Source organism: Asterias rubens, chromosome 5, assembly GCF_902459465.1.
Source record: "Asterias rubens chromosome 5, eAstRub1.3, whole genome shotgun sequence".
NCBI classification, from domain to species: Eukaryota; Metazoa; Echinodermata; class Asteroidea; order Forcipulatida; family Asteriidae; genus Asterias; species Asterias rubens.
In genome coordinates, this window is record NC_047066.1 from 13,948,791 (window position 1) to 13,969,016 (window position 20,226).

General features: G+C 37.6%; 1 protein-coding gene across 1 annotated transcript in view; it reads right to left on the bottom strand.

The window, feature by feature from the left end:
* The window catches only part of LOC117290873, a 40,291-nt gene extending 20,505 nt beyond the window's left edge, over nucleotides 1-19,786 (bottom strand). Inside the window, exons 1-7 of the mRNA XM_033772430.1 lie at nucleotides 19,712-19,786; nucleotides 17,512-17,730; nucleotides 16,521-16,612; nucleotides 15,166-15,230; nucleotides 12,668-12,782; nucleotides 4,844-4,905; nucleotides 3,182-3,309 (exon numbers count right to left, since the gene is read on the bottom strand). Coding sequence (XP_033628321.1) covers nucleotides 3,182-3,309; nucleotides 4,844-4,905; nucleotides 12,668-12,782; nucleotides 15,166-15,230; nucleotides 16,521-16,612; nucleotides 17,512-17,727 — 678 coding nt within the window. The 5' untranslated portion in view covers nucleotides 17,728-17,730; nucleotides 19,712-19,786. The remainder of the gene's footprint in view (nucleotides 1-3,181; nucleotides 3,310-4,843; nucleotides 4,906-12,667; nucleotides 12,783-15,165; nucleotides 15,231-16,520; nucleotides 16,613-17,511; nucleotides 17,731-19,711) is intronic.
* Between the last annotated feature and the right edge of the window lie 440 nt (nucleotides 19,787-20,226).

Consider the following 20,226-nt stretch of genomic DNA (forward strand, 5'->3'; position numbering starts at 1 on the left):
ACTAGTGGTTTAAACCCAACGAGGCCTGGTTCTTGATAGTTTTACCAAGACGAAGCATGACATGGGTTTGAGGAACTAGTTACAAAGAAGTGGAGCCCAAGACGAAGCATGGCATGGGTTTGGCATGGGTTTGGCATGGGTTTGAGGAACTAGTTACAATAAGGGAATCAATGTGTGGTGAAGAGGTTTTCAACTAGTGGTTTAAACCCAACGAGGCCTGGTTCTTGATAGTTTTACCAAGACGAAGCATGGCATGGGTTTGAGGAACTAGTTACAAAGAAGTGGAGCCCAAGACGAAGCATGGCATGGGTTTGAGGAACTAGTTACAAAGAAGTGGAGCCCAAGACATCTTGAAGGATTTTAAAGGCTAATAAATTGAAAGTTATACTGAGGAGCTAAACCATGTAAAAAATGAAAAACAAGCAAAAGTAATTTAGATTGAATGCAATAGTGAACAGGGAGCCAGTGAAGAGCATTAAAAACCGGAGTATTGGCAGATATGTAGTCACTAAGCCAAGAGCAATTTTGACTGCTAACCTTCAGTCGCATTGCAATTTAAATTGCACCATGGGTGGTCTATTTTTAACGCGAACATGTCGAGTTGATAGACTAGTCAAAAAAGTCAATCAATGCATTTTTTTTGAGCAGACGATAATATGAGTAATTAGTGTTTTAAACAAAGCAAATGTTGGCATGTCAATTTCAATTTTTCTTTTCCCCTATTTTCTCTACTTCAGTGCAATAATGAATAAATTCTCTCACTGGGATGATATGTTTCTGTCATATTGAACGTAAACCGGTCTCGTTCAAATATTCATTAAAGGATTTGGGTACTTTTTCAAAATGTCCATAGATTTACATTAAACTTTCTGATGTGCTGTAGTTTTTGAGAAATGAGTAAAAAAATGTCATGAAAATCAGTTTGTAAATGATTAAAATAATTTTCGTCTCATGAGACGAAAATTATTTATCAACACAACACCCCTCCAGCTATGACATGGTAAGGCCTTCGGGTAAACAACTCCTTATAAGGAGATTGCTGTGCGCGTCTCGGTATCGGGTGATGTGGCACAACTGTCCCGGCCGTTGCTCTCGACCAATAGGAATGAAGAAACTGTCTTATAAGCACAGGTGCAAGCTCGCGTGTCACGCCCATGTTTCAACACTTTTTACTGGTCATTATCAAAGATTTAGACACCCCCACGTGACGCGCTCTCCACCAATAGGAATAGCGAAATTGTTTAGGTATTTATGAATATAGGTTAATAAACACATTGGTTTAGTAAAAACAATCTATAGGCCTATTCTTTATCATGATGCAAACATAAATCCTCAAGAAATCTATTTTACCCTGACATAAAGGTCACTACTGTTGCAAAATATGTCAATTTAGAAAAGGTCTGTGCATATATATCTCAAACTGAATTCATAATTATATGGTTTCTGACAATTGCATTCTGATTAAAGCAACCCAGCAATTAATTTGTTGCATGCAGGGGTATCCTGCTTTCAAATGTAATTAAATTAGACATAAATTAATCAACATTTATGGCTGCCATTCACATTCTATTTAAGCAACAGTTTTTATTAATACCAGGCATTCTTGGTGGTGGGTTGGGCATAAAGTGCAGGGTGTTGATTTAATCACTTTTTTGTCTCATTGTATTTACCATGAATAATGCAAGTAATCTGTCAACCTTGATCATTGTCAATGGAGAATAGTTGGCCTTTAAACTACTGCGCTTTGAATTTCATGAATAAACTCTTGTGTCTGAGAAATCACATTCTCTTCAAGCGAACTCGAATTCCCGATTCTGATTGGTCAACCCCATAGCAACTAGTGTGGTATTAACCTATATTGCAGGGCCAATGTCACACCACTTCTACATGTATATCACTGATTTTACTCTACATATAGACCGTGTGACCTTTGTTTATAATAAGTATGTCTTTGTACATTCTTTGAATTTTCTGGCAGGCAAGATACTGCACTGGTCATATGGGAAAGTTGACATTTTGTGTCATAATTGTAAGATTTTTTCCTTTCTTTCATAATGCTGTGTACAAATCGTGCCTGCAGGAAGTCCAGGGTCTGTGGCTCTCTTGTAAACATGTGATATCCATCGTTTATATAACACCCAAGCACATCCTTGCCATTTGATTGGAGAATTGTCCGTCACGTGTTAGCAAATAAAAGTACTATTGCACGCTACGTCACCCAGCGTGCATTTTTCGTTCCATCCGAAAAGTACTATTGCACGCTGAGCAAAAAACATCACTGTGTGCGTGTGTCTTGTCAGTGTTACTGCAAGGCACATACTAGCATTCGGCTTCTGCATGTCTCAAAATAGCTGTACAGAACGCACATTATCAAACAGGCCGACCCAAAAGAAACTATTACAACGTTTTGTTTGTTTTAAAAGTTGTATCCTCCAATCAAAATGACAAAAATCTACTTGGATGTTTTATAAAACGAATAATGAATGTTTTTCATTCGTGCAATAGTGCAAATATGTTCATCCGCCTCGTTGAATAGAACATTCCATCTTTCAACTCGCACCATTGCACTCATAAACATTCATTATTTGTATAATATTAAGCTGTACATGTCACCGGTTCTTCTCAAAACCACCTAAAAAACGATGCTACCACCAAAAAACCTCAACTTATCATACCATGCAAAGTTTTATATGCTATAAAACTCAAGTTAATATAAATTTGTTATCACATGCGGGCTTGTTGTATAGGGAAAAAACAAAATAGCCCGTCTGTAGTCACATTCCCAACTTGGCCTTTGGTGGCACACAGAAGTGCATACTGTTTCTGTATTCCACTCATGTTTGTCTAACAACATACTAATAATTGGTGAGTGAAAAACTGGGCCCAATTCCATAGAGCTGCTAAGCACACAAATTTGCTCAGCATAACATTTTTACCATGATAAAAACAGGATTACCAACCAAATTTTCACAATATTTTCAGGATAAGCAAACAACAGCTGAATACCAGGAACAAGCATAATGCAACAAGTGGAAATTAGGTTGGTAATCCTGTTTTAATCAAGGAAGAAATTTCATGCTCAGCAAATTATTTTTGTGGCAAGCAGCTCTATGAAATTGGGCCCTGGTTCTTGCCTGTAACCAGTTTTGATCATCTCGAGAAATGAAAAAGAAAACCTTACCTGCTCGGTGAGTCTTTTGGCAACCAGAGAGACCACATGGATGACACTCAAGACCCGCACGGCCACAAGAAGTAAGAAAGACGCAGAGAATAAGTTGCGAAGGAATGAAAAGGCCTGAGTCACACGGGCTGAAAGAAATCAATCAAGCAATGATATAAAATAATATACCATAAGGGAAATTGACCGGGTTAACTTTTAAATGATTTGGGGTTGAACAAAGACAAATTTACTAGCGCTAGATAGCTTAGGCCGGATTCGAATTGGCGGCTACGGCCACGGCTACCGCCGGATCGCCGGGTCGTCATGCATTGAAGTATAGGACGCCCTTAGCAACACCCCTGGCAACAGTCGTAGCCGCAGCCGTAGCCACCAATTCGGACACGGCGTTAGTTGGTAAAGTGCCGGCACGTTAATCTGGAGGTCATTGGCTGAAATCGCGCTATTGTCAACCGCAAATCAATAGGAGACTTTCCAACGCTAGGTGGCAGCAGACATACCGGGTAAATTTCAATTGTTTACGTAGTTCTGAACATGCGCATAATTCTGAGAACAATGGATTTACCCGGTAAGTCTGCTGCCCTCTATAGTCCCAGAAAGTCTCCCATTACCTAATGAGTTAAAAAAGTTAATACTGAATTCAAACTTAAGACATTTTGTAGACTCTGAAGAGTGAACGCGAGTCTTAAAAAGGAGACTTAATAACAGTATGACTAAGAATGGGAAATTCCAGAACAGTTAACAACAGCAACAGCACACACAGTATACACAGGATTAAACATGTCCACATTGGTTTCTCTAAACTTTAAAAACAATGTGGACATGTAACTCAAATCAATGTAAAGATGATACAGCATTTTTTTTTAATGTTTTAATAATTATAATAATAATATCGAAGTCTTTTATAACGCACGTATCTCTACCAAGAAAGGTACTCAAGGCGCCGAGTATATACAAACTTTCAGAAAGAAAAGGTTATTGTAGTGATGAACTCTGAGACCCAATTATTTAGGGTTTACATAGTGCTACGGCGCATACAGCAGACACAGCCAGGAACACCGGGGCGAACCCCTTCTCTTTTCTCGATAAGTGCACTGGGTTCTTTTACATGCGTTACACAACACATGGGTTTTCTCACCTTTATTTTGATTTGATTTACATGCTACACTATGTATCTGAAACAAATCTAATCCCTAAATCGTACCAGGATAACTTATACATTCAAGTTGTTCAATTATTTATTTTATGACCGAAAAACAGACGGGCGATTTCCCTTTTGCCAAACAATTCCAATCGGGTCCCTCGCAGACCTAAATTTTCCCAACACACACACACTTTCTCGACTGCGATCATATGTTAAACCCGGCACAGCCCATCCCGTATCGATGAACCTGTGTCCTGTTGTTATCTTTTCTTGACAACCCAGTGGCCACATATTGATCGGGGCAAGATAACAAACACGACGCGGAGTAGTCATTCCTTAATCAAGTTTAATTACGCAGCGTTTCCTGATGGTTTTGGCTGATTGTGTCCCTACCAATCTACCAACAGGATTGATTTTGGTTTCTTTCCCCCCTCGATCTAAACCAAGTACATTCCTTGGGGATGACAAGCACTTGGGAATATTTTCGGTGAAGGAGGGAGAAGAGGGGAGGACGGACTTACCATAACCCATTGTTGCCATCATGAGGAGCAGCTGCAGGAATGACTTCTCGTCAGTGTTGGAACTGAAAATATCAATAAGAAATTTCCTATCAAAACTTCTACTATTTGATTTTGTTTCGGGACAATTTAAAAAAAAATCTATAAACACAGTTAGTTGTTTTTGTTGTTGTACCGGGTCATTGTACAGATGTCGCATGTATTAGGATCTTTATTTTACAAACTGGCATGTGGGCCAACGATTCCATTGAAATAAAACAAATGTTAATGTGTCCAATTGAAAACATAAATACACAAATTAACTGATTTAATTTTTTGTAGTTCCTGACAATTTAGCAATACTGTGATCCCATCCTTTTTCTCTTGTATCTTCAATGACCAATTGAGCCCAAATTTTCACAGGTTTGTTATTTTATGCATATGTTGGGAGACACCAACAGAGAAAACTGGTCTTTGACAGTTACCAAAGGTGTCCAGTTCCTTTATCAAGAAAGAGTCTGCTAGGGTCCAAAACGTCAGGCCTAAAAAAAAATGTTTCTTAATCTGTGACCATGGCCCAATTTCATGGCTCTGCTTACCGCCAAATTCTGCGCTTACGATCACCATTCTCCGCTTATCTGCAAGCGCCGAATTTCTACTCTAGCTGTGTAAGGGTAGAATGCCTAGTAACGTTGAGTACAAGCGAGCTCAATCCAAAATTCCCCGCTAACAAGTGAAATACGCTTGCCGAGAGCAGGAAATTTCTTGCTTACGTAAGCGCCGATTCTTTGCTTACGATAAGAAGAGCCATGAAATTGGGCCCATCTCATGATGATCTCATCGGTGAATCTGCTCACGTCTAGGACTGATTATCCCCACAATGACCACTTATCTTCATGCTGTGGACTTAATCAATTTAGACACTCTTCATTACCCATCTCACTCATGTGTTAGTAATCCCTGCTCTTGGGGGGAAAAGTCATCATCACAAAATGAAAGGAAGTGTAGACAGTTAGAAATCACAATTTAAAGGTATGATCTAGTTTTGGAGCAGGGATTAAAATAGGTGAGGAAAATTTACATCAGGAGGTATAACATAGTTCAAAATTTTTAAAGGGAAGGTACACGATTGGTAATTGACAAAGACCAGTGTTCTCACTTGGTGTATCTCAACGTATGCATAAAATAACAAACCTGTGAACATTCGAGCTCAATTGGTCGTCAGAATTGGGAGAAAATGATGAAAGAAAAAACACCCTTTCTGGACGAATTTGTGTGCTTTCAGATAGGAATAAGACTTCTAGCTAGAAGTCTTTTATTATTTTAGTGAGAATTACCCCTATTTCAAAATCTATGCTACTTCAGAGGGAGCCGTTTCTCACAATGTTTTATACTATCAACAGCTCTCAAATGCTCGTTACCAAGTCAGTTTTTAAGTTAATATTTGTTTTGAGTAATTACCAAACATCTACCTTCCCTTTAATAGCTGTTTGTAAATTAGTTAAGCCATCACAAATGAAGGAAGTGTAGACAGTTGGAAATTATAATTTTTAAAGGTAGGATGATGATCTGGGTTTGGAGCAGCAGCTGATTTCACAAAATTTTAGGCCAAGTCGCAAGTTATGGACTACTTTTGTGAAATCGGCTGTAGGGCTTGAATTTGGTGAGGAAAATGTACCTCAGGGTTATGCATAGTTGAACATTTCATAGATTATTATCTTCCAGTATGCGCTAATCCACCAATCAGAAGCTCGAACTACTAGGGGGATAAAAACATATATGCTACGACCTCTGTTTTATATCCTACTTCCTCACTTTTTATTACACAGTGCGTATTGTGAAATGTCATTTTGTCACGCTCCGTGTACGGACAGTGCAAAAATTACATTCTGAACTTTGTGCGCGTGAACTAACGCTCTGAAGTTTTAAATTTTGCACGTTGCAAGTGAGACTGGAAGATAAATTCGTTTTCGGCCGAGTTGGATATGGGACGCAGAAGCGCTATATTTTTACGTATTCCACTTGCGCTTGTGTGATAACTTATAATATACTATGATAATCGACAGAACAGATTAAAGTCAAATTTGAGAAAATAGTATCGGCTGATGCAAACTGCTTAACAACCAAAAGGACCTATGGTATCAACACAAAAAATTGGTTAGTGGCGTGACGTTTAGATCCTAGCAGAGTCTTTCGTGAAAGCTAAAATTTGTCTTCTTTTTCCCTTTAAAAACAATGGACACGTTTGGTAATTGTCAAATACCAGTCTTCTCACTTGGTGGATCTCAAAATAATATGCACAAAATAACCAACCTGTGAAAATTTGAACTTAATTGGATGTCGAAGTCCGAGATGATAATTGGAAGAAAAAAAACACCCTTGTCACATGGAAGTTGTGTGCCAGATGCTTGATTTCGAGACCTCAAATTCTAAATCTGAGGTCTCGAAATCAAATTCGTGGAAAATTACTTCTTTCTCGAAACTACATTACGAAAATAGCTTGCTTATTTTATGTAACTGGCCCAAATTTCATGCCATATGCAGTGCTTGTGACTGGTATTTAGCTGTTGTTTACTTAGCATAACTATTGAGTGGAGTTTTGTCTAAAGGCAGTGGACACTATTGGCAATTGTCAAATACAAGCCTTCACAGTTGGTGTATCTCAACGTATGCATAAAATAACAAACCTGTGAAAATTTGAGCTCAATCGGTCATCGAAGTTGCGAGATAATAATGAAAGAAAAAAACACCCTTGTCACACAAAGTTGTGTGCATTTAGATGTTCGATTTCGAGACCTAGTTCTAAACTTGAGGTCTCGAAATCAAATTCGTGGAAAATTACTTCTTTCTCGAAAACTATGGCACTTCAGAGGGAGCCGTTTCTCACATTGTTTTATACTATCAACAGCTCTCCATTACTTTAAACCAAGTAAGTTTTTATGCTAAACATTAGTTTGAGTAACTACCAATAGTGTCCACTGTCTTTAAGATATTACACATTGAGGCTGCTAAATTGTAAAACAGCGACTGACGAACAAGTCGGGTTGTGAGTTTACTGGCCGAACATTAAAATCAATGGCCTCAGGGTTGTAGTTGATCCAGTCATTCCAGGGGCCGATTTCACAAAGATCTAAAATTGATCGTAACTGCAAATCAATCGCAGTTGCTTAGTAAAGTGTGATGTCACAATACAAATCACTATGGTGATACTGAAAATTTGTCTTGCGATGAATTGTATTGCTTTGTGAAGTCGGCCCCTGTGTCAATTTCAAGCCTTGCTTAGAATTCAGCATGATTAAACTTGAGATCACAGTTGAACGGAGTTTGAACCTTTTAAACAACCTTCAATGATGAGAAACAACAATCGATGGCATCAATTTAGAATACTTGAGTTAAGCCCGGTTCATACTTCCTGCAAATTTGTTGACGTCACAGCTCTGTTTTCCCTGGAATGTTACTGCTCCTGTTTTCTTTCAGTTTTCCAAGAAATGAAAATATGTCATCCATTCCAAGAAATGAAAACATACCAGATGAACTTACTTTCCAGAATATTTGGCATAATTACCGTATTTCATCCTTGTATTATTTGCAATGGGTCTTTATAACTGCTGTTAAAACACCTTTATATAAAAACCTGGTTCTTAAAGATGCTATGTCAGATTTTTGGCCCCAAACATTAAAAAATAGATTTTTTTGAGTGAATGATATTTAAAAAAAAATTTAACTTTTACTTTTAATGGTCAGGAACCATGACAAAAATTTAAAACGTTTCTTATAAAACACATAAGAATTGGTCACGTGATATATTGTCGGGATCCCGACAAAAACTAATTTTGAGCACTTTATTTCACTACTACTAATAATTGGCGGACTCTTTCGAGCAATGGCTCAAATGAAAGCTTGTAACTTTCTCGACCCCCATCAAAATACCTATTGAATTTTAAATCAAAACTTTTGGGTCAAATTGGCCAAAAATCTGACATAGCATCTTTAACTTACATAAACTGCGAACTGGATTGTTTTAAAATATTTAAAACAAATTCTTATTGTACAGTCAGACACACAAGGGACTATCAGAATGTGTGCTCACAAATACGTGGAGGTCTATAACAGAGGCAACCTGCATTTAATTCAAGTCTCCACGGGTCTTCCACAAACACTTTGTAAAACACGGTGCCCCAAAAAGCTGCTATTAAAGTGAGAAAATCATCCTACAGCATTTTGGCACGAAAATCACATCATGTTTTTTTGTATACCACAACAGAATGAAGACCGAACTTACTTCATCATCCTTATTTTGTTTTGATTCACAGAATTGAACCTGGTATTTGCTGATGGTTAAAAAAAAAAAAAAAAAAAAAAAAAAGATTTGGTTTCGCATTATGCAGCTGGCTGGAGGCGTCAATATAAAGCGCCATAGCAAATTCAGTGGCTTTGATGATGCTATTGTTTATCATATCAGGGGGATATGAGCAGCCGGCTCCAGGGCTGGATTAAGCTTGTCATGATGTCTGACATGACTGGCGTTTCTATGCCCCAATGAAAATACACATGATTATTTACAGTAATAAATAGTTTCTACGAGTTTGAGGCAATTTAAAAAATGATCATCGTTTTCCATGAGAGTATGCAATGAGGCATCGAGATGGAATCATCTTTCCAGCACTTCCTTAAAGTATAATCAAATTAGTTGCAAGTAATACCCATCGTGCCTGCTGGCCATTGCTAGTGATGTATATGATAGATTTGATCTGTGTTTAGATGACATACTATATGGATGGAGTTCACCATGGTCCGATCAGCTAAAAAGACAACAAATGGAGTCGTAGCGTTAATAAGATCACTAATTGAAGAAAGTCGTTAAACAATGTAGTTTTTAATTTGTTGGATTATAATGGCTCATTTAAAAGGCTTATTGTCCGTGATGGATATTATGTCTGTGGTGGTAATGTGTTCCAGTCTTTAACAACTGTTTTGGGTATAAATGAATATATCCTTGGAAGTAATACAAATATGTTTGAGAGCACCCTCATTCGCATTATTAATTTGAATGATGCTTACTTGTAACAAATTCAAATATAGGCTAAACCAGTCTTGTAATGATACTTGGTGCTTGGAAAAGTATTTTGATCGAGTACAAGGGCTGACTCACATTACACATGGAGTTGACTTTAATACACTTTTCAGGTTATTTAATCACAAATTTTCTGATTTTCTGATTTTTCAAAGGGCAAAAAAAAAAATCAGAAATCAGACTTTAAAGGGTCTATGTAACTTTTGTAGGACAAAAAACACAATGTCCACAGATTTACACTAAACTTACACAGTTTGAAGATAATGATAGTAGAAAGCTTCCCTGGAAATACTATGTGCTGAGGTGCTGTAGTTTGGGGGAAATGAGTAAAGCAACGTCATGAAAATAATTTCCGTCTCATGAGATGAAAATTATTTTAATCATTTACAAACGTATTTTCATGACATTATTTTACTCATTTCTCACCAACTACAGCACCTCAGTAAGTAAGATTTGAAGGGAAGCTTTCCACTATCATTATCTTCAAACCCTGTAAGTTTAATGTAAATCTATGGACATTTTGAAAAAGTACCCAAATCCTTTAATTTAAAGTAGGAAGAATATCATTCCTACTATACATGTAGTCAGTTTTTTTATACAAGCTCTGTAATTATATCTGAAATTATGAATGAGTTTGATTAGATTTGAATTGTGTTTCAACACTCATTAATAGTAATAATAATAATAAAGACTTGTTATGCGCAAATATCTACCCTGCTGGGTGTTCAAGGCGCAGTAAAACAAAAACAAAAGAAAAACAGACACTTTAGAAGAGATTTAAATTTTGTGGTACAGAGACAAAATCTAAGATAAAGTGGTAGAGAGTTCCAGATGCCTGGCGCAGTTGAAGACCTGTCACCCCAGGAGCGTCATTGCCTTCATAAGTCTTAAGATTGGCGTGAATGAAGGAGGCACGTATGTGACAGCTATTCAAACAATCAAACTTCTACTAAAGTTTGATTGGCTACATAAATTGCGCCACAGCACCTTGTAAAACATTACATGGTGCTTTGTAAAATGAATAGGTTTCAATTCAAACAGTCCCAAATCGATACAGGAAAATCCTGAATGAGGAACTGCCAGGAGCGTCACTGAAGGACGGATATGACCGCTATAAGAAGTCACTATTATTATTTTTAAAGAAATTTCAAAGCAATTTCAAAGAACCAAGTGCACTTATCGGGGGAAAAAAAGGGGGTTCGCCCCTGTGTTCCTGGTTTGACTGGCTGCATATTGCGCAACACAGCTCCTTGTAAACCATTACATGGTGCTTTAAAGGAATAGGTCTCTTACTTCAAATCGTAACTCCACATACCTTGCAGAAAAAAATACTGTGCGCTTTGATCGCCCCTTTAGGGGTGTGATAAAGCGCTTAATAAGAACCGAGTATTATAAATAATAATAATAATAATAACAACAGCATTTCTATAGTGCCTAACACCTCCAAAAGAAAGTCTCTAAGCGCTCAATAATAATATGAATTACCAGATGATGTCACAATGACGTTGGTTACTAGAAGTCAGTAGTCTGTTGTTTTGATGGGAAAATGTCAATCCAAGATTAAAGCCAGCAAATTGATAATTTGTGTACAAAAAAGTGTTGGAAACAAAATGCATTTTAGCTGTGAGTATAAAAGAAGAAGCTAGTCTATCACCGTGAAAAATATTTTGTCATTATGTCTGGTCCAAGTCCAATGTGGTAATTCAATCAGCTGTTAAACGCACTGGATGTTATTGGTAATTGCTCTAATTAATTGTTAGCATAAAATCTCACTTGTTAGTGATCAATGAAGAGATGCTGATAGTATACAACATTGTGAGAAACGGCTCCCTCTGAAGTAATGTCGTTTTCAAGAAAGAAGTTATTTCTCACTAAAATATTTGAATTCGATTTTGATAACTTAGAATTTGATTTTGAGGTTTCAAATTCAAGTATTTGAAAGCACATAACTTCCATGTGACAAGGGTGTTTTTTCTTCCATTATTATCTCGCAACTTAGACACCCAATTGAGTTCAAATTTTCACAGGTTTGTTATTTTGTGCATATGTTGAGATACACTAAGTGAAAAGACTGGTCTTTGACATTTACCAAAGGTGTCCAGTGACTTTAAAAGTAAATTGTTATACCTCGGTATTAACAAACTGTGAATTTTGATTGGTCGAGAACACCCAGCAGGGTGGATACGTGCGCATTACAAGTCTTATTATTATTATATTATATTATAATCACGCCACGTACCCTGGCTGCACAGCGTGGCGGGTGACGCAAGTTAACCGCTGTACATCACCTTGATCGTTCACACTGTTGGTCGAATCCCAGCGCTTAGTGCAAATTGGCCGCGGGTTCAAGGGAAGTAAAGAACTGTTTCTTATTAGGCGTCTGCTTATGCATACTCGTCAAAAATAATATTTGAAGACGACAACAAAACTTTGAGAAGAGGAATAATCAAGTTATCAAGGTATAACAAAACACTTGTTGCATGCTGTGATATGGGTCCATGGGTTTTGTACACCCTCGGGGGAAAATGGCACCCTTGTCTTCGCCTCGGTGCAATTTTCCCCCTCAGATGTACAAAATGCCATGGACCCTGTCACAACCTGCAACAATGGGAGACTTTCTGGGACGATAGAGGGCAGCAGACTTACCGGGTAAATCCATTGTTCTCAGAATTATGCGCATGTTCAGAACTACGTAAACAATGGAAATTTACCCGGTATGTCTGCTGCCACCTAGCGTTGGAAAGTCTCCTATTGTAAAACACAGTATTGCTTACTTGATCCAGTCTTCTGGTACCTTCATAGGATGAGTCATCGTGTTGGATTCTTGTTGCATTGCCCACAGTATGGACACCATCGCTAGCGTCACAATCCCACAGTCAGAAATAATACCTGCACAAATTATACAAAAATAACAATCAATAATAATAATAACAACAAGTTCTTATTTAGCACATTTCACAATAAAGTCTCAGTGCACTTGACATTAGTGCCCTGGTTATTGGGCCAATAACTTTCACTTAATCTTTCTTAGCTCCCTGGGGAGTATACAACACTGAGCTGCCGTATGGCGCTAGTCGGCTTTTTCATACACAATATCAACTTGCACCCTCACATGTACCCATTTATACCCCTGGGTGAAGAGAAACAATTAAAGTAAAACATCTTGCTCAAGGACACAAGTGCCGGTAACAGGATTCGAACCCACAAACCGACATGACTTAACCACCAGAATTTTAAATCAATGCTCTTAACCACTCGGCCATGACGACCTACAAAACCACAAAAACAGGGATGAGAAACATAACCATGCAATTTTAACAAAGTTTAGGTTGTACAATGCAAGGAAATTATTCAAATCAATCAGAAAGCATGTAAATTTGCCTTGTGGTTTTAATCTTGATATTTAAAATAAAAAAGTTGCATCCCCATAAAGTAATCCTCTTATGAATTAAAACTGAACTTACATTCTAGTTGGTAAGACACTGCTCTAGAATTGCGAAGGTTGTGGGTTTGAATCCCACCCGAGTAATATGCATTTAAATTTTGTTTCACAGAACTCAGGAAAGTACTGAGTATACAGTGCTTACATCGGAGTATATGGGTAAAAACCAAAATGAATATTCTTTATCCCCGAAGCAAATTTAACAATTATTGAACTTACATTTGGTTTTTTTGTTACAAAGAGTTTTTTTCATGTTCAATTTTTTTACCCATATTTGAAAGTTTAGAGTCTTATTACTAGAGATGATCAGTTTCTTTGGGCTACCCTGAATGTATGTGGGAAAAATCATCCAGTGGTAGGCCTAAACATTGGCAATAAAATCCATGACAAATAGGATATGAAATTTGCATGGTGGAAATACGATATATAGAAAGGTTTGCGGTACACCATGTAATGATAGTCTCTAAAATCCATGACATCCAACCTGGGGGTCTGTGTCTACTAGGCCTACATACCTGTTGGTGTGTATTTAATAGATCGTAACAAGTAGTGAATAAATTAGGCTTTGCGTGTTCCAACACATGGTGGCAGCAGAGCATACGTGGGGTAATATGTATAAGTATAACAAGGGTGCAAATTAACTCCCATAGCATAAAGTGCATATTCATAAATACACAACAAATACTTAGAAGTCTCACTGCTTTTTACAGTAAAAGGAAAGTTATTCATTGACTCTTGAACTAGTCCTCTGCTCCATTTAATATGGAGAGTCCCAGTGCCAGTGCCCATCAAGTTATTCAGACCTAAAAATAAACCACCCCATAAACCAGTGTAAATTTTGAAACATCCGAGCAGCAATCTTGAAAGATGTCTCTACACCTTCGAGCAAATACAACCATTTATTTCTAGGGCCCAATGTCATACAAAATACCTCAAGTTGGAAGTCAACAACCCCCAGGTAATCATCTGTCATTTTTTCTTTGACATTGTATCCATTTTTTTGAGTCTCAAATCTGTCTAGAAAAGAATATTTTGAGGACCTACACAAAATTAATGAGGCCAACGTTCTGTTTACTCCCTATTTAGTGGGGTTCACCCGCATTAAACTATTTCTGTGACGCCACTCTATTGTTGAAAGTGTAGATTATTTTTACGAGTCAACACTTTCGTTACGATTCTCCACTCAAGTGTAGATTCGTAACATAATCTACAGTCGGGTGTAGATTCATTTTAAGTAAATAGTTTGACTTGAAAATTACTGTCTTTCCAAACTGAAAGAAAGCATGAAGTGCAACAAAACACTTAGCTGAACACATGTTATCTTTCAATTCACAATAAAATTTTCCAGCTAAGAAAAAAATCACTTTATTATCAAAATTTATTGTTAGCTGAGCAAACTGACGTTGTACTCGATAATGTTGCAAGCACTAAAGTATAATGCCGATATATTTTGTAAAGTAATAATAAAATGTGACCAACCGTCGTTTGACAACGTATACAAAATTAGATAGACTAACTAGTGTTGTTACTATTGAGAAATCCATTTCATTAAAACTGTGTTACATAACCAATGGGGAAAATAGTTTAAGTCAGAGAATAGACTCTAAAGAGTGTAGTAACATGAATACAATGTACTTGCCTTCGGCTCGTACATTCTATTCACGAATCTACACATCTTAACAGAATTCAAAGGTCGTTTCTCAAAGTCTCCTTCCAGGTAATACATGTAAGCACATATTTCAACAATTGGATTTTTTTTCAGAAGAACAAATTGTACATACACAGCTTTATGAATGTTTTTCAAATTAAACAAAATCAAATACAGGTTACCTTCTTCCTTCATTAAGGTCAGCACCAACAACAGCACTGCAACAATAATCAGTGCACCAAGTACCCTGTAGGGATCAAAATAACACAGAAACATAAAGCAAAAAAAATAATCATAAAGGCAGTGGACACTATTGGTTATTACTCAAAAAAATTGTTAGCATAAAAACTCATTGGTGATGAGTAGTGTAGAGCTGTTGATAGTATAAAACATTGTGGGAAACGGCTCCCTCTAACAACAAAGTTTTCAAAAAAAGAGGTAATTTCTAAAAATTTATAAAAAATAAAAGACTGTTATTGTGCAACTGAAAGCACACAAAGTTGTGCAACAAGGGTGTTTTTCTTTCAATAATCTTTTGCAACTTCGATGACCAATTGAGTCAAAATTTTCACTGATGTGTTATTTTATGTTGGGTTACACCAAGTGAGAGTTCTGGTCTTTGATAAGTACCAAACATGTCCAGTGCTTTTAACATAAGAATAACAACCAGGTAGGGGCAGACATTAGTTTCAAAAGAGACGTTGACAAAAGGAAATCATTTTGACCCTAACCAACAAAATTACAGGTTCCAACACATTGTTCTTTTTATCCCCAAAATGTGATGCGAAGGTATTACGTTCTTATCAGATGTTTTGTGAACGATCCTCTGCACTTTTCTTTTCGAGAGCAAATTAAACTTGATCGTTCACCCTCTCCCCAATTGTTTTCATGTACGTTTTTTCTCCCTCCAGTTTTGATGTTTTACTATCTGTGGGACAACATGCTTCCGAGCAACAGTGATTGGTTTACTTTTGCTGTCCCTGGAGTAAAAAAAAATTAAAAAAATTAAAGGGGTGGGGGTCTGAACAATCTTACGCCCAGCTGGTCTCTGAATTTGGCATCTCTGACCTTGCCTTTAACCGATACAATTGATCTGCAAGGTTTAACACAATTTCAGTACAATGTTGTACAAATTTATAAAAATAATGAATGTTTATGAGTGCAATGGTGCAAAAATTCAGTTGGAAGATGGAATGTTCTATTCAATGAGGGGGAGCCCAGTTGAATGGAACGCTCCATATTTCAATGAATGAAAAAAATTGCACTACTGCATGAATGAAAAACATTCATTATTTGTTTTCTATAACATCCAAGTAGATCAGTACACTGCCACATTACCAAAGACACATGCGCGCAGTGATGTTTTACGCATCGTGCAATGGTACTTATCGGATAGAACGAACAATGCAAAGTGAATGGAACGAAAAAATGCACGGTGAGTGACCTAGCGTGCAATAGAACTTTTCTTTGTTATCACGTGATGGACAATCCTCCAATCAAATGGCAAGGATCTGCTTGGGTGTTATATAAAACTTACCATTTAACAGCTGGGGATCCAATATTAAGAAGGATGTAACCTAGGATGAGTGTCAGCGTGTAGCAAATTCCAGCAGCACCAATGATTAAAGACTAAACCAACAAATGAGAAATAAAACTAAAATAAACTCCAGACACTATTGGTTATTACTCTAAATAATTGTTAGCATAAAAACTTACTTGGTAACAAGCAATGGAGAACTGTTGATAGTAGAAAACATTGTGAGAAACGGCTCCCTCTGAAGTAACTTAGTTTTGGAGAAAGAGGTAATTTCTCACTCTAAATAAGAAAAAACCTCAGCTGAAGCACTTTATTATGCATCTGAAAGCATAAAGTAATGCATGTACATGTAGGGTAGGTCGTCTTTCATTATTCTCTTGCAACTTCAAAGAACAATCGAGTTAAAGTACTCACAGATTTGTTATTTTTTGCATAGTGGAGTACGCCAAATGAAAATACTGGTCATTGACAAATTACCAACTGTGTCCAGTGCCTTTAATGTCACTGCCCACTTTCTTTACTGCGAAAATATAGGATTCAAAATGTCTCAAGCTACCGGGCAATCTCGGTAAGTTGGTAAGACACCACACTAGAATTAAAAGGTTGAGGGTTCGAATACCACCCAAGTAATAATATTCCTGTGATTTTGTTTTCACAGAGCTTGGCAAAGTACCACAGTGTACAATGTACAGTGTACAGTAAACAGTAAACAAAGCTAACACACAACAGTGTATTTATGGGTAAAACCAAAAAGTAATATTCTTTATCCCCGATGCCAAATTCCACCTATTAACTTAATAAATATTTGTTGGAATATAGACCCCTTGCACGACGCGAAACGCTACACTGACGCGCATGCTTTCACAAACAAAGAACAGCTATCGTCCAATCATTTGCCTCCTTTGACCCGTGGGTGCTTCTTGACCCCAGTGTGGGTGCTTTTTGAGAGCGTGATGCCACATGCAAGGGGTCTATTGATTTAAGTCAGCACCTTCATGAGGATTGGTTGTTCTTCGATCTGCTCCGCTATTCGACTACTTGTCCTGACTGACACTCTGACAACCTCCACTGCCTCTATGGTCAGGAAGACAGGCTCAGACAGCCAAATGAATTTATCATAGACCCAGAGGAAGAAGTATGGCACCACGGTGATGGGTAAGGCTAAGAGGACTCCGAATAACGCTGTCTGAAAGAAGGGTATCACCATCACCTGTATGGGAAAATTTAAACACAAGAGTAAAGGCCCGGTCCCACTGCAGCGATAACGAGAACGATAACGATAAAGACGCAAAGAGAACGCATTCCATCGGTTGAATGAGCGTGTGCGTATTCTGCATGGAGCCATTCAACCAATACAATGCGCTCTCTGTGCGTCGTGATCGTTATCGTTCTTGTCATCGCTGCAGTGTGACTCGGCCTTAAGACAGTCATTTATTTACAGGGCTAAGTTTTTGTATTTATTTATATTTTACACAAGACCACAGGGCGTGTTGCTAAAAACGTTAACTGGACCAGAACTGTTTTTACAAGATTATGAGAAAAAACTTCTTGACACAGTTGAGGAGAGGTTGGTAGTATAAAACATTGTGAGAAACAGCTTCCTCTGAAGTGACATACTTTTTGAGAAAGAAGTAATTTTCCTCGAATTTGATTTTGAGACCTCAGAATCAGACTTTGAGGTCCCGAAATCAAGCATCTGAAAGCACACAACTTCGACGACCAATTGACTTCAAATTTACACAGGTTTACATTTTGTGCATACATTGAGATACACCAAGTGAGAAGACTGGTCTTTGTTTGACAATTACCAAAGGTGCCCATCAGTGTCTTTAACGTGCATTTTATTTATAACAGGCCTTCGTTCATTGATTACAGTGATTGCCATGAACTAACGCAAGACAGTCATTTACACAGGGCTTTAAGAAAAAATCCACTTCTTCACCACAGGACTTTGATGCTCAAAAGTTTACTAGATCAGAATTGTTTTAAAAAGACCAGAATACAAATGAGAGACAACCTCCCTGACAAAGTTAAACTTGCATTTTAAAGAGTTCCCGATCTACTATAGCCACCTAAATCAGTATGCAGATAATCCCTTCAAATCCACTGGCCTTCAACTTCGCTCTTGAAAAGGGCACGGCGATTTCCCTATGGATACGGGGCACCTCTATAAAGGAAAATGTAAATTTGTACAGGCACCTTGCTCAACCACCACGGATATAGCTGAGGGTGCCATAGGGTATGAGGCCTGGAGTGCGTTTTTGGGGACCCCAACCAAAGCTCAACCGAGTCAACAAGTCGATAGCATGTCCTACTTATTTTTCTTGGACGCATGCGCAAAAACATGCAGTGCATTTATCCTCGCATATATGAGGCTGTACTTCACAGGAAGGAAGGTTACCGGTTGGTCTGAACAGCATCGTCACTGCGCCTCAACCGATCACGCGAAAACGCTCAACCGATGACCAATGTTTCTGGTTGGGGTTGCCAAAACGCACTCCTGCTGTGATAGAAGCAGAAATCTAAGTTTACATTTTCTTCCATTCTTTATTATACTTTACTTCAATTTTTTCCATATATTTATATGTCAGATTTAAAACGCCAATAATTACAAAAGACCTGTTCTGTGATTAGGCTGGTGCAACCGTGTATCCTACTAAGCTTCACCGTGTAACATGTGTAACCTTCTTCATCTTCCTTTCTAGTGCAGCCTTTATAATTGAAGATAGTCACACTGCCAGACACACCGGAGAGAGCCCCTTCTCTTTGCGAGTAAAAGTTTCCGTATGGCGCCACCACTTTTTCATTCGAAATAAAAATAATATAGTATCTAATTTACCTGATTGATATATCTCTTTTTGTAAAAATTAGTGAAAAAGTGGTGGCGCCATACGGAAAGTTATCCCTTTGCGATAAGTGGGTACTGGGGTCTTTTACGTGCATTGATAGTTGTTACAACTACACACAGGACCTACAGCTTAACGTCCAATCCGAAAGAAGGTTAATTGGGAAAAGTTTCCGTATGGCGCCACCACTTTTTCATCCGATATGAATTAATATAGTATCTAATTTACCCGATTGATATATAATCCCTTTTTGTAAAAATGAGTGAAAAAGTGGTGGCGCCATACGGAAAGTTATCCGTTAATTGTCTTGCTTCAGGACACAAGTGTTACGACTCCCGAACCCACACTTCCTTGACAGGTCAGAACTTTGAGTTCGGTGGCGGTACTCTTTACCACTCTTGGCCATGACACCTCTGCTGGTCTCAGACCATTGGGAGGATGGAGGGTTACAATTATCATAACAAAGTAATAGGACATAGTTCTAGACTCCAACTAAAATTAAAAATGTCACGGTAGTAAACAAAGTTTAACTTTATAAGTAAAACTTAAAAAGCAGTCAAATATATATAAAAACATATAACAAATACAATATTTTTTAGGCCCATTATTAATTAAAGGCTATTTATTGTAATTTTACAATTTTTAATTTTTTAACCGGATAACTTTCCGTATGGCACCACCACTTTTTCACTCATTTTTACAAAAAGGGATATATCTATCAGGTAAATTAGATACTATATTATTTTATTTCGAATGAAAAAGTGGTGGCGCCATACGGAAACTTTTCCCAAACATGAAAACGGGATTTTTGTGGAAGTTTGTGAAACCATACCCACCAATACGGTTGGTACAGCAGCTCC